The 15,503-nt window shown below is 36.3% G+C and overlaps 2 protein-coding genes across 3 annotated transcripts in view; one reads left to right on the top strand and one right to left on the bottom strand.

Moving 5' to 3' along the window:
- Positions 1-8,097, bottom strand: part of gnpat (glyceronephosphate O-acyltransferase) — a 30,032-nt gene extending 21,935 nt beyond the window's left edge. Inside the window, exons 1-5 of one of the 2 annotated variants that reach the window (XM_058755391.1) lie at positions 8,079-8,097; positions 7,778-7,900; positions 6,703-6,894; positions 6,272-6,448; positions 4,608-4,737 (exon numbers count right to left, since the gene is read on the bottom strand). In XM_058755391.1, coding sequence (XP_058611374.1) covers positions 4,608-4,737; positions 6,272-6,448; positions 6,703-6,894; positions 7,778-7,801 — 523 coding nt within the window. In that variant the 5' untranslated portion in view covers positions 7,802-7,900; positions 8,079-8,097. Of the gene's footprint in view, positions 1-4,607; positions 4,738-6,271; positions 6,449-6,702; positions 6,895-7,777; positions 8,035-8,078 lie in introns of those variants that run through there. The other variant, XM_058755390.1, reaches the window with a different exon arrangement.
- Positions 8,098-8,730: 633 nt separating this feature from the next.
- c20h1orf131 (chromosome 20 C1orf131 homolog) lies at positions 8,731-15,367 on the top strand. The gene is made up of 8 exons (XM_058755392.1): positions 8,731-8,979; positions 9,476-9,567; positions 9,789-9,932; positions 10,329-10,388; positions 11,919-12,014; positions 13,246-13,332; positions 13,452-13,489; positions 13,865-15,367. Exons 1-8 carry the CDS (start codon positions 8,892-8,894, stop codon positions 13,986-13,988), a joined length of 729 nt encoding a protein of 242 aa, XP_058611375.1. The 5' UTR covers positions 8,731-8,891; the 3' UTR covers positions 13,989-15,367.
- Positions 15,368-15,503: the final 136 nt, after the last annotated feature.

Raw genomic sequence — 15,503 nt, 5'->3', positions numbered from 1 at the left:
GATAGGGTCTTCCTTACATCGGCTGGGGAGAGACAGAGTACCTGGTCGTTTGGAGATGTGGGTAGTTTCTGTGCAGGTGTGTCGTTCTGTATCTCAAATCGTGAGTAGAAGTGGTTGAGTGCCTCTGGTAGGGATGTGTCATCGTCACTGGCCTGTGGCGGGGCCTTGTAGTCAGTGATGGTCTGGATGGCTTGCCACAGGGTCCGAGTGTCTTTACTGTCGCTGAAGTTGTTGTTGATTTTTTTAGCATACTGATGTTTTGCCTTCTTGATGCCATGAGACAGATTGGCTCTTGCTGTTTTGAGGGCTGCTTTATCTCCTGATCTGAATGCTTCATCTCTGGTCTTTAGCAGCCCACGAACCTCTGCTGTCATCCATGGCTTCTGGTTGGCTCGTGTGGTGATGGTCTTGGTGACTGTCACATCATCAAAATAATCAAAGACTTAAACTACTTCAGTGCACTGAATTTATTTAATACACGAGTTTCACAATTTGAGTTGAATTACTGAAATAAATGAACTTTTCCATGACATTCTAATTCATTGAGATGCACCTGTACACTTTTTGCCTCTATCCTTCAAACCATTAGGTTTCCTTTGTCAGCAAGAAGATTTTAATAATTTAAAATACAGTTTAGTACGACCACTTTTTCTTTTGTATATTTTAATAAGTACAGGTCGAAATTCTAAATATGTTGTTTCATTTTTACATAAATGTTACACTGAATGATGATGGAACATACCCATATTTTGACATTTTCACAAAAGCTATTTGAAAGATTAGACATTTGCTTGAATTTAATATGCATTCTATGAATATAAAATCCCTTTTGTAAACTGAATTCGATGCAACGCTGTCTACCCATACAAGCTGGGTACTTCAAAATTACCATGATTTTACAAGAATATATATTCTAGAATAAAAACACGGCACTACCATGCTTTATGTATATGAAGTTTAGAAACTACCATAGAGTGCTTGTATCAAGATTTTGATTACAATACAGAAAGATTAGGGGTGTAACAGTACACGTATTCATACCGAACCGTTTCGGTACGGGTCTTTCGGTTCGGTATCAAACGAATATAGTATTTTTTTATTTTATTTTTTTTCAGGAAATTCAAATAATAAATGGCGTTTTGAAAGTCTTAGTGGCATGACAGATAGCTGTATAAATGCCTTGAAGAGCCGCTTCTGGGACGATTCAGAAAGTGCTGGTATAAACCCAACACAAGCATTGACTCGAGAGAGTGGAATGCGATCATTCCTTCCTCTGCACTACTAGTTTTAAAACGAATAAACATGACTGAACATCTCATGTAATTGCTCAATCAGTGTTTCAACTACAGAAAGACGTCAACAAAACAGCGTGGAAATAAAATGTCGCGTAGCATTTCATTTACATCAGCAAGTCATCAGGGGTCCACAGCTCGTTAGTTCACAAGAGAAATGAAGTCTAGAGGAGCATATCGCGAAATATTACACCATATACTCATTATATTTTACTAAACCTGTTAGTCTTAATTATTTAATGTATTTTTAAATTAATCCGTTATGAAACATGCTATGACAACCAGTGTGTAACTGAATATATTTTAACAAATAACCTAGAAATTGTATTATTTATAAGTTAATTTAAAAACTGCATTATGTGCGATTTACATGTTTGCATACAATTATTATTATTTTTTTTTTAAGTTGAGTGTTAATCAACTATTTAAAAATAAATAGTAATAAAATTTAAGTTTGGGTTAAGTTGTTAGGCCTAGTTGTAACCTTATAATGTAAAAAGGCTCCCTATAATTTTAAGCATAAGCTGAGGTAGATGTTTATCAGTAAGAACATTTAAACTATAACTGAATGTGTTTAAAGAAAGAGCAACTTGTTCAATAAACCACTGTTTATTTAAAAAAAAAAAAAAAAAAAGTTTAGTTTTCCCCCTGCTGCACCGAAATCGTACCGAACCGTGGCGTTAAAACCGAGGTACATACCGAATCGTCATATTTGTGTACCATTACACGCCTAAGAAGGAATATCAATGGTTTAACGCTCTAGCTGGCACTTTTTGTGCATTAAACCAACCAGATACTGTCTATACAATGTCAACCCCCAAAAACTCCCTGATAAAACAAGAAAACTTGTGAGAGAACCAAAGAAAGGCTATAAAATCAGTTACAAAGTCCACTCAAGCATATTAAGGAGAAAGAACTATACTTTTGTAAAGTGTGTCAACTTGTGTTTGTATAATAGCTACACTCAGTACAGTTTTTAAGCTGATACAATGCATCAGTGTGACCTGTCCACACTCAAGAATTGTATAAACTTGTTAAATCATCTAAACCAACAACATGTATGTTAGACCCGATTCCATCTAAACTACTAAAAGAGCTGCTTCCAGAAGTCATAGATCCTCTTTTGGCTATTATTAATTCATCATTGTCATTAGGATATGTCCCCAAAACCTTCAAAATGGCAGTTATTAAGCCTCTCATTAAAAAACCACAACTTGACCCCAAAGATCTAGTTAATTACAGACCGATCTCAAATCTCCCTTTTCTGTCAAAGATACTAGAAAAGGTAGTATCCTCACAATTATATTCCTTCCTAGAGAAAATGATATCTGTGAGGAATTCCAGTCAGGATTTAGATCGTATCATAGTACTGAGACTGCTCTCATTAGAGTTACAAATGACTTGCTTCTGTCATCTGATCGTGGTTGTATCTCTTTATTAGTTCTACTGGATCTTAGCGCTGCGTTCGACACTATCGACCACAACATTCTTTTGAATAGACTAGAAAACTTTGTTGGCATTAGTGGAAGTGCCTTAGCATGGTTCAAATCGTACTTATCTGACCGCCATCAGTTCGTAGCAGTGAATGAAGAGGTATCATATCGATCACAAGTGCAGTATGGAGTACCTCAAGGCTCAGTACTAGGGCCGTTACTTTTCACGCTTTATATGTTACCCTTGGGAGATATTATTAGGAGACATGGTGTTAGCTTTCACTGTTATGCTGATGATACTCAGCTCTATATTTCTTCGCGGCCCGGTGAAACACACCAAATTGAGAAACTAACGGAATGCATAGTCGATATAAAAAACTGGATGACGAATAATTTTTACTGCTAAATTCTGAAAAACAGAGGTGTTAATTATCGGACCTAAAACCCCACATGTAATAACCTAGAACATTATCTAACACTTGACGGCTGCTCTGTCAATTCTTCTTCATCAGTCAGGAACCTAGGTGTGCTGTTCGATAGCAATCTGTCATTTGAAAGCCATGTTTCTAGCATCTGTAAAACTGCATTTTTCATCTCAAAAGCATATCTAAATTGCGACCAATGCTCTCAACGTCAAATGCAGAAATGTTAATTCATGCGTTTATGACCTCAAGGTTAGACTATTGTAATGCTTTATTAGGTGGTTGTTCTGCACGCTTGATCAACAAACTACAGTTAGTCCAAAATGCAGCAGCTAGAGTCCTTACTAGAACCAGGAAATATGACCATATTAGCCGGTTCTGTCAACACTGCACTGGCTCCCCATCAAGCATCGGATAGATTTTAAAATCTTGTTAATTACTTATAAAGCCCTGAATGGTTTAGCTCCTCAGTACTTGAGCGAGCTCTTATCGCATTATAGTCCTCCACGTCCGCTGCGTTCTCAAAACTCTGGCCGTTTGATAATACCTAGAATATCAAAATCGACTGCGGGCGGCAGATCCTATTCCTATTTAGCACCCAAACTCTGGAACAGTCTACCTAACACTGTTCGGGAGGCAGACACACTCTGTCAGTTTAAATCTAGATTAAAGACCCATCTCTTTAGCCTGGCTTACACATAACGCACACGCTTCTATTATTCAAATCCGTTAAAGGATTGTTAGGCTGCATTAATTAGATCAACCGGAACCGGGAACACTCCCCATAACACACAATGTACTCGTTACATCGTAAGTTGAATGGCATCTACGCTAATATTTGTCTGTTTCTTTCCTAGTCTGTTTCTCAGTCCGTATCCGATCAGATGGTGGATCAGGATGTCTACAGCCCTGATCGTCAGCGGAGACCAGGACACCCAGATGACCCCCAGAGATATATCCCTAGATATATCAACCAAAAATAACAAAATAACTAAAATATAATAAAATACCTAACTACATAATACTACTATTGTTAGAAATTGCAACAAAATTAAAATAGAAATATAAACTTTTGAACTGCGGGTTTCGTCTGGTCAGAGGAGAACTGGCCCCCCGACTGAGCCTGGTTTCTCCCAAGGTTTTTTTTTTCTCCATTCTGTCTCAGAGGGAGTTTTGGTTCCTTGCCGCTGTCGCCTCTGGCTTGCTCAGTTGGGGACACTTAATTTCTAGCGATTATCGTCGATTTGATTGCACAGATACTATTTAAACTAAACTGAGCTAGACAATGACATCTCTGAATTCAATAATGAAATGCCTTTAACTGAAAATTGAGTGTTTAATCTTATCATTATACATTACTGACACTCTGTCCTCCAATTTGATACTGTTAAGTGCTTTGACACAATCTGTATTGTAAAAGCGCTATATAAATAAAGGTGACTTGACTTGACTTGACTCACCCATTCCAGCCGCAATCACAGGCAAGGGAAGGTCGTACATGTAGAGCAAGTAGGACATCATCAGGAAGTCCATGTAACTACGGTGGCTGGGCAGGAGGACCACCGGGTGTTCCTGTACAGCCTGCTGGAGCTGAAGAGAGATAGCCTCATCAGTGAAAACCAGCATGACACCAAACTCTATTTACATGCCATCTTTACTAAAACAAACAGCAGGACCATTTATAACATCAGTTCTCAACCAGAGGGCCTCAGGATGACTTAAAAGCATTTAAATGAATAAATTATTAATTATATATTAGAATAATCCATTTTTTAATTAAATACTAAAAATATTTTAAATATTTTATAAATATATTTTTGGGATTTTTATGCTCACAAAATCTGCTTTTATTTGATAAAAAAAAAGTGACCCTGGACCACAAAACCAGTCATAAGTAGCACGGATATATTTGTAGCAATAGCCAACAATACATTGTATGGGTGAAAATTATCGATTTTTCTTTTATGCCAAAAAGCAAAGGTCATGTTCAATGATGACATTTTGTAAATTTCCTACCGTAAATATATAAAAACTTAATTTTTGATTAGTAATATGCATTGCAAAGAACTTCATTTGGACAACTTTAAAGGCGATTTTCTCAATATTTATTCTTTCTTTTTTTTGCACCCTCAGATTCCAGATTTTCAAATAATTGTATCTCAGCCAAATATTGTCCGATCCTAACAAACCATACATCAATGGAAAGCTTATTTATTTAAAAGAAATCGACCCTTATGACTGGTTTTGTGGTCCAGGGTCATAAATAGTAAAAACAGTAATAGTGTGAAATCTTATTACAATTATATATTAAAAATGTAATTTATTCCTATATTCCCAGCACAACTGTAAGCTAAATTTTCAGCATCATTACTCCAGTCTTCAGTGTCACATGATCCTTCAGAAATCATTCTAATATGCTGATTTGCTGCTCAAGAAACATTTTTGCAGTTTTGCTTGCTGCATAATATTTTTGTGATAAAAGTGTGGGGTAAGCATGATTTAAAAAATAATAGTCATTTAATTCATTGACAATAATGATGTTACAAAATGTTTCTATTTTAAATAAATGCTGTTCTCTTTTGGACTTTCTATTCAACAAAGAATCTTGAAAAAAAAATGTAGCACATTTTCCACAAAGCAGCACAACTGTTTTATTAATAATTGAGCATAAAAAATAATTGAGCAGCAAATCAACATATTACAATGATTTCTGGAGGATCATGTGACACTGAAAACTGAAGTAACGATGCTGAAAATTCAGCTTTGCATCACAGGAATAAATTACATTATTTAAAATACATTCAAATTGAAAGCAGTTCTTTTAAATTTTAATAATATTTCACAGTGTTACTCTTGTACTATATTTGTAATGAAATAAACACAGCCTTAGTGATCAAAAGAAAGTTCTTAATAAAAGGCTTAATTATTCAATATTTTTCAGCAGTATTCAGCAGTAAATAATGACATACTAATGACAAGTGCCACAAGGGATCTGAGCCGCCTCAATCCCTATAATTAGGACACATGTTTTAGTGACATTAGACGACTCTAGTAATCGGCTCATGGTGTAGATGCCAGGTGTTTTAGCACACGTGTATATTAGGGACAGTGACGAGTCACTCACTCTCTGGATGCCCTCCTCATTGACACACACGCTGCGGAAGAGTCTCTTGAAGGCTTTGCTGAGCGTAAAGGCAAAGAAGCGTACGATGCTGAGCTGCAGACGTTGAGCCATCTCATCCAGAATCAGAGACGCTTCCTCCGCAACACACTCAGTGCTGTCTCCCGATTCTGATGAAACCTACACACACACACACACCATTAAAACACCCAGGGTTTCATCTGTAATACTAGATACAGACATCTGAATGGACAGCACAACTCTTCAGAAAACATAACTGTAATATTGACGCAATAATAATTAAACAAGACCGTATTTCATCTGAATGTACAATTGCACCAAAATACCTCACTAGATTTAGGGTTCCTAAATAAAAGCATAGTAAGTTATTGCATGAAACTGTGGCATTGTGGTGATCTGTGTTGTTTCTGTACCTGTTTAATGACATACTGCAGGTGGTCCGACTGCAGAACGATGGTTTTTAGCATGCTGGCCTTGCAGGGCACGAGTCCCTTATAGAGTGTGGGAGTGTAACATCTCAGTGCGTATCTCAGATCACTGGAACGTCTTCTCTCTTCCAGAACGTCTTCAAAATCATCCCGCTTCTTCAGCACCGGATGCCTAGGCTGTATGAAAACAGAAAACATGTTTTTCAAAATAATAAGACAATTTACATGACCACATTTCTGCTTCTGCTTTTTTTAAACTGTAATACATTACAATTACAGTGCATAAAAAAATAAAATAAAAAATATTGCAAGGACTGAGGCGCACTGGCACACATGCACAAAATATTACAGATATATTCACTTACTGAATTTATTTTGATTTGCTTTAAATTAATATATGTTTGTTCAAATTAACAAATATAAATTGTACATATGAATAACACTTTGTATAATATTATAAACTTTCTTTAAATATATATATTCTATCATATTTAAATTATATATTCTATCATATTTTTTGGTTTATGAAATGCTATCTTTTATAACTAATGCTAAATAAGGTAACTTTGATTTGTGGTCACTACATAATTTCTATTAATTCATTTGTGTTTTTAAAATAGTTTTGCCTTTACTGTTATTCTAAAATGTAGAAAACCTTACAACAAAATAATGAAGGTGTGTCCAGTTATTTGTAAACAATGCAAAGAAAATAAACTAAATAGATAATAGCTAAAAATGTATGTTGCTTAAACACAGACATACATTTAATTGTTACTGCTATAATAAATATAATGCTGCCAGAGTTCATAGAAACCTGCACAATATGTTTTTTTTTATTGGTATATGGCTCTAAAACCATGTTAAATCGTTTTTAAAACAAATGACATGTAAAACTCATGTGAGAGATCATGTTTGGTTCTCGTGTGCACTGGACATGAAATGTGCTTAATGTTTCCTTGAAGGAAAATATTAAAGGAAGCTCTGTGAGAGATTCACACTGCAAGTGTTGCAAGCATGTGCTACTTTGACAGAAAGCATTCAAAAATATTGTAACACTCACCGAGTACAGTGCTCGAGACGCCATTTCGATTCCGCACCTATCAGAGCATGAGTGTAATAGATCAGATGAGTTCTGGGAGAGAAAGTTTGGATCAAGGCTGACTGTTCAGTCCAGTACTCATTCCTGTCATAGAAATACAACATGTGGGTGGAATGAAAAATGAGTATGAAACAGCATGTGCCGGGTGGGCGGGGCTTGGAGGTACGGCTGGTCAAAGTAATCATTTTATTTATCATTAATATTACAATTTTAGGTGCCCCAATATATTTCTTTAATGCCGCTCATTAAATCTCCATATTACCCCATAGATTCCTAATGCAGGTCTGTTAAAACGAATCGAGGCGGGAGCGTTCCTAAGTCTAGCCAATCAGAAACGCCTCCTCCCTGTCAATCATTTTGTGAGTTTGAGTTTGCTGGTTGCGGGTTGGTTGACAGTAATTGGGGGCGGGCTTCATGTGATTGAATGTGTGGTTGACTAAATCAAGTTAGTGTATGAAATAGCTCATAACTGCTGTAAGTTCTCGCCGTATATGTATATTTTTAATTGAAAGTGTTTTTTTTTTTTTTTTTTTAATTTTCTAGTGTCATTATCCTTAACCAAAAACAACCGCCTCAGCGGTACGTTGATGGCGTGATCACGTGGTACATCTTACTTTTCTCAGCGCTGCACGGATGGGCCAATCACTGACGCTTGTGATTATTAGCTTGTTGTGTTCACTTGTTGTGTCTTTTTTTAAACATTCTGCGCGATATTTTTATTTTTATATCAGGAAACACTCTTTAAAAGTGATATATTTAAAAGTGTATGACTTTTACCGTACATCTAATAAGACAAAAACGCCGTGAGATTTTAATGTGGTTCAATGGAGGGTTGGAGCTCTGGGCCTCCATGCGCCGTCTAGAGGAAAGAAAACATTTTTACAGCCTTGTTCAGTTTCCTCCTCCTCCAGTCCTGTCCTATCACGTGGGCGGTGTCAACATTTCAGATTATACTACTTCCGGGACGACGAGCGTATTGACGGAAAGCGAGAAAGGACATTTCGCGTATAAGATGCACACACGTGAAACACACGAAAACCAACATAGCTGTTAAAACGTGTTTAATTATTAAAAAATGAGCGAAACGAGAGATGATCACGGTGGGGAGGCGGACGACGATCGTCTTTTCCTCGATCAAGTTCTGAACAAGTTGTATGATTTTGGTGAGAGTGAAGTTTTTAATAACAGCTAACATAGCCATACATTTACGGTAGATATTAGCTAGCAGATGGTGATTAACAGCATTTTTTAAAATTAACAGACTCTCTAAGTAGAGCATAAAACCACCGAAAAGTGTATGATACAGTAAATTCACCTTGTGTTGTGTAGTAATGCAGGGCTCTGTTTACAACGAAATACTAGCGTGCTGAATATTGTGCACTATATACTACACACTGTTTCCAAAACAAATGTACTAAATAGTACATAATTAGTATGCAACGATAAACATTAAAAAAAAAAACTATAATCCATTCTTTGCAACATTTTCTGTATAATTAAGAAAGTGGCAGTTTAACAAACAAATAAGGTTGCAGCTGTTAATCATTCAAATGTTGCATACTGTATGTAATATAGGCCTACAAAATAAATATGCTAACAACAGTCTTATGGAATTTGTAATTACTGATTATAATATTTGATGCAATTTTTCATATTTAGGTGATGGAAAAAACAAAAGATTGGAAAAGTCTCGGAAAAGAAAGAACTCGGCTAAAGATGACGTGAACAATACTGAGGAAAATACAGAAACAGTAATTGTATTTTCATACTGTATTAATGATCAACTTATCATTTCTAAATTATTATGTTATTTAGGAGTTGTCAGTGGTTTATAAGATCATTTATAAAGTGTAAGTAAATTATTAATAAACTATTTAACTGTACATTTATAAATCAGACACATGATGATAATTGTTCGATGTGTTAATAAATGCTTTATTAACACATATTCCTGCTGTAATTCCTGATTAAGTCAGACTCAGAGCAGCTCATGACAAACTCAACAGTATGTGAAAACATGCTATCTGGGGCTAAACGATCCAACGTGGAGGTTGTTACATTTATTAATCCTCTGAAGAAGAACAAATTATCAAAGGCTGTTGAACCAAGGCAGAGGGTAAGAAGAACATGCAGCCTCAAAATTGTTTTTTTTTTTTGGTTTCTTGATATGAATAAAAATGTTCATATAATCAGAATACAAGGTTATTTTTAAATGGCCATTTTTGTAGTTACAGTATCTACCAGCAGGAGCCGCTGTCAAACCTTGATCTCTGGGGCCAATCCATGTCTAGTTTTTTTTTGTTTGTTTTTTTGGTTTCTTGATGCCAAAAATACATTGTATGGGTCAAAATGATCGATTTTTCTTTTGTGCCAAAAATCATTAGGGTATTAAGTAAAGATCATGTGATTGAGTAAATGTGCATGAAAGAACGAGTGAACCCTACAGATAAAAACAGCTGCAGCAACTGCGTTCAACTCTCACCTGTCTTTATCCATGTTTGTTTATCCTCAGCTTTCTGATGTCAAAGAAAAGAAGAAGAACAGCTCAGATGAAAAACTAACAATAGAAAAGGTGAGATTATTGCTCATTTTCAAAACCTAGTGAACTGTTTACATAGACAGCATTTTAAAAGTCAGCACAAAATAAAAATTCACCCTATTATACTAAATGCATAATTTTTTTTTTTAATTGACCTTGTGATTTTTCATCAAAATGTCAAATTGGATCTACCAGAGAAGTGACAGATTTCTCTCTGGTGACGTATACAGACTTTTCCAGTCATTTAGTCAACTAAAACTTCACCTCTTTCTTACAATCGACTGCAAAACGCATTCAATTCTGTCTCCATCCAATAATCAGATGATGGATTGAGCTAAAGTCCCCATCCTGTGTCTCTTTAAATAATCCATTTCACTTAAATGCTTGTCACAGTATGAAAGAAAAGATCTGTAGCTACTTCAGTTTCGCTTGAAGGCATCGTGGATGGCTGTACCAAAAGATAGACAACTTAATGATGCTGCTCAAGGCTTGAATACACAGCATGACCAGATTTTTTGCCTTCTGGATCTGGATGCGTCAACGCTAGTTTCTGAAAGTCAGAGCCAGTCTGCAGGTTTTGGCAAGTCAGAGTTCACAGATTTCATTTAAAACTGAGTAGTGAATGATGGGCACAGACTTCATTTTTTCTTCATCCAGTTGGGATATCAAAGATGTTTGATATTTGGAGCTGTTTAATTAGAGTTGGAGCTAAACTCTTCAGTACAGTAGGCCTCCACTGCCTCATATTAGAGAAATTTCCTTCATAAATCCATGAGTCCCTTTGACATTTTGCGGAAGTCAGTGAAAAAATAAATCCAAGATGGTGGACAAAATGAAAGGGATGTTGACTATAAATACTCTTAAAAACTCATTCAACACTGAAAAGCAGGGGTTCTCAGCTCTGGCCCTCAAGATCCATTTTCCTGCAGAGTTTAGCTCCAGCCCTGATCAAACTCACCTGCCTTTAACATTTGATCAAATAGACATTCAATCATACTTCTGAATAATAAGACCATCTCTGGCTCTAGTAATCTTGAAGACTTTGATCAGCTTATTCAGGTGTTTTTGATTAGGGCTGGAGCTAAACTCTGCAGGAAAGTGGACCATGAAGGCCAGAGTTGAGAACCCCTGCTGGAAAGTATAGAAAAAAGGTTTAAAATCATTTAAAACAAAATAAAAAAGGAAGAAAAAAAAACTTTACCTCAAATTTGTTTGCTGTTTGTTTTTAGAACATTTTGTTGTTAGCTTAGCAACATGCTAATGTCAAACTCTTGAATTGTTGCATGGGTTTCTGCTCATGTGAAGTATTCCATATCAGTCATTTATGACGTTCTGTGATGGCATATTTATGCTTATTATAACACATCTTTTCTCGCATCACATTAGAAAACAACTGTGAGTTGAGTCTCTTGTGTTTCGTGTTCAGAGTGCTATTTGTTCATCTGCCTGTGTACACAGTTCCAAGTCAGTAACGTCCAGGGCTTGAAACTCATTTGTAGTATGATAAGTCACTTTTTTTCTTGAATGTCACATTAACTCGCATGACGTGTGTGTCCTCCACAGGCTCGGTTTGAGGTTCACAAGTTTGGGCTGTCGGGGTATCAGAAGCAGCAGCAGAGGGTCTTTGAGCAGGACAGAGCCATCATGTTGGGAGCCAGAGTGAGTTCAGCACACATCCACTAATCACATGCAGCACTGCTGAGCCTCAGACATACTCGAAGAAACCCTTCTGCTTTGTGTTCAGAAATGTCTCAGAATGCAATGTATAACACAGCACAAGTATTCATTGTCAGCATTGCCACAAGGGGTGCTATAGCAGGGGAATCGAATCTTGCAGAGAAAGTTGGTTGAACTATTGACAAGTTTACATTTAATCATACTTTTATTTGAATGGGACAGACATTTGAAGGTAACTCTGTCGCCCCCTTGAGCCTACACTTGCAATGTGTTGGCGGCAGGATAATTATTATAAACCTAAAACCATAATAAAAAAAAAAGCTGAAAACATTTTGGCAGCGGCTTTTTGCACTGTGTAAATAGCGATAGATACTATTTACACTAAGTGCAAATAGCAATGGATTTTATTTACACTGTTAAAATGGCAAGATTTTCTATTTATATTACTTGTTGCAAATAATGGTAATTATCTGCATCTCAGCATTGTACTACATTATAAAGCAGTACGCAATAATAACGTGTTGAGTGTAAATTGTTTTAATTCAAATTATTAAGTGGTTGCCACCTTATTGGGACAATAAAGCCCTCCCTACACCTACCCTAACCCTACCCGATACTTTATTTTCAACTTTTTGATTATTTCCTTCATTTTTATTGAAAATAAATGCCTTTCCGATGCGATATGACATTTTAAAAGGGAGAAAAAAAAGTTTGGCAAAAGGCAGGTTTGAGCTCGGGTCGATCGCGTCAAAAAGCATGCGCTTTACCATCTACGCCACTGAACCTGATGTTAAACAAGCGTCTCTTTGTAATGTTGACTATCATGATCACACGTTGGTGGGCGGAGTTAGTGTAAATAGCCTCTGCCAACAAGGCGGGCTATTTGCACTTAGTGTAAATAGACACTCCGAAACATTTTTATTACTTAAAATATAAAAATGACAAAACTACGACAAAATTACTAAAACTAAAATAGAATTATAACATAAAATATAAAATAAAATTTAACTCAAAATATTAACAAAAATTAATAATAGTATATCAGTACTAGTTTGCACTTGGGTTTGCGTACCTGTGTAGAGTATGTTTCTGGCACTTTTATTTTTAATCATTGTCATAATATTTTATTTTATTGTTTATTATTATTATTATTATTTTATTTTATTTTTTAACAATACTCAAATGAATAAATCTTGTTGTTTTTTCTCTGTAGCCCCCTGATAAGCAGTATGTTAACTACAAAGTGTATCAACAAATGATACAAGAACAGAAGATGAAAGCCAAAGAGAAAGCAAACTCTGTAAGTACAACCTTTAACATTTAAACAATTGTTATATGATTTCTTTTTTCAAACACTTGACTACTTCTGTAGCATGTGCAACCTTTTCACTAACCTTTCCTCTCTGGGTGTTTTGTCAGGAACCACAGAAGAAAAGAAAGAAAGAAGGAAAATCAAGGTTTGTGTTTATGTTTTGAATTCAATAACATTAAAAAGTCCATCTTCTGATGTTCTCTTGGAGTTTTTGTCATCTAAATGATATGGGTTGTAGTTTGTGCTTGATTGTAGTAGCAAATAAAAAAAGGTCAGTTTTCAGTATTGTAGCGATGCGTGAAGCACAACTCGCACAGAAGTCACTTTTAAACCAGCGGTTTTCTGTTGGTTAATTCGGCAAATCTGTGTGACCATCTGGCATGAACACGAGAAAAATCTGCGTGGGGAACTTTTTTTGCCCACAGATTCCTATTGAATTTACAGAATTTTGGCTGAGTCAAGATATCAGGTCTTTGTTTTTGTAGTGTTGCTAATTGTTGTTGTCTTTTTGACTTCCCAGGACTGAGAAAAGTAAATCGTCGTCTAGCGGAGAGCTTGGTGGACAAGTTGGACGCTTCAAAAACGGAATGCTGGTGTTGAGCTCCAGAGACATTCAGAAATTAAAAGTTAAAGTGAAAAAGTAACAGTGACTGAGTTTCTGAATATTCAGAAAAAACGACAACATTCAAAATGCAAGAACATTGAAATCGCATTTTGACTGGGCTGAAATTGATACTTTACCTCAGTCATTTTACATATAGAACATTTGCAATGCCCTTAATGATTATTTCTAGGTTTCTTAACTTTGGTGTATAACTCATCCCTCACTGTTTGTGCTACAGACATAAAATACACCTCAAATTATGCAGCTTGCTGAGGTACACTTTTCCTCAAAATTTGGCAATTTTTGGGACATGAGCCTGTTCTAAAATACCCAAATATTAGAGAAACTACCCAGAACACCAAAACGTGTGTGTGTGTATATATATATATATATATATATATATATATATATATATATAAAACCTTAGATTTCCTAAGCAATTACACTAGCAGGGGATTTGGCACACCTAATTTCTTCAGAAAGTGTAGTTTTATTTACTATAAATCATGCTAAAACACTGCTTTTTGGAGTTTTAATAAATCTGTGAGGATGTGAACTTGGTACAATCTAAGTGGCGTGAAAAGAAACAATCATAGATGAGATACTCTGAATAAAGATGCATGGATCACAGTTTTATTGTTTATTAAAAGGGAAAGACACTGGTTTTCTTCTACACTAAGTAGTAAGAAAAGAATGTCATATACAATGCATTTGATATACAAACCACAAAGACGTACAAAATATCACATTAGTAAGAGGAAATGAGAGCTCAAGATCACATACAGAAGAAAAGCACCGAAAACACACGCACCCACACATTAGAGTTTGCTTCAAGGATGATGATGATGATGATGGCGGCACACAGCGCCAAGGCTGTGTTCATTTGTGTGTGTCTTGTGTCAGCAGATCAAATAAAAGACTCTTCAGAGAAACAGCTTGTCTTTCCTTTCCAAACTCTTCACAATGAGATAATCTGAGGGCCGGACACCTGACTAATGTACATCCACATAGTTAGTATGCTGTATGTAGAAAAATAAATCCTTAAACGCTTCGTACAGTGGCAGATTTTCTGTTATTGGGACCGTTGAACTTTTTGTGATGATGGTCACACTCACAGGCAGTCATATTAACCATACAGCTCTGTAGACCTCAGGACCATTTCATTTTGTGTGCTTTTGTTTAGTATGTCCTTGTTTCTGGAAAAAAATCCAATGTAATTCATATGTGCTTTCTTTTTATGGGTGTTTCCTCAACTTTGGTCACTTTCATGCAGTAGCCCCTCACTGCAGAAGATCCAGGGGGCGGGGTTGGATCCACATCCAGGGGGTGGAGATTGGTAGGTTTAGGGGTGGAGATGGGTGGGTTTAGGGATCAGGGGGTGGAGATTGGTAGGTTTAGGGGTGGGGATGGGTGGGTTTAGGAATCAGGGGGTGGAGATTGGTAGGTTTAGGGGTGGGGATGGGTGGGTTTAGGGATCAGGGGGTGGAGATTGGTAGGTTTAGGGGTGGGGATGGGTGGGTTTAGGAATCGGGGTGGAGATTGGTAGGTTTAGGGG

The sequence above is a fragment of the Onychostoma macrolepis genome, chromosome 20, assembly GCF_012432095.1.
Source record: "Onychostoma macrolepis isolate SWU-2019 chromosome 20, ASM1243209v1, whole genome shotgun sequence".
In the NCBI taxonomy this organism is placed as follows: Eukaryota; Metazoa; Chordata; class Actinopteri; order Cypriniformes; family Cyprinidae; genus Onychostoma; species Onychostoma macrolepis.
The sequence above is the reverse complement of the archived record's forward strand: the minus strand, read 5'-3'. Positions and strand labels throughout refer to the sequence as shown.

Coding starts and splice junctions, on each gene's coding strand:
- c20h1orf131 (XM_058755392.1), top strand. CDS start 8,892: ATGAGCGAAACGAGAGATGATCACGGTGGGGAGGCGGACGACGATCGT. Junction 12,015..13,245: donor CCATCATGTTGGGAGCCAGA/GTGAGTTCAGCA, acceptor TTTTCTCTGTAG/CCCCCTGATAAGCAGTATGT. Junction 13,490..13,864: donor AAGAAAGAAGGAAAATCAAG/GTTTGTGTTTAT, acceptor TTGACTTCCCAG/GACTGAGAAAAGTAAATCGT.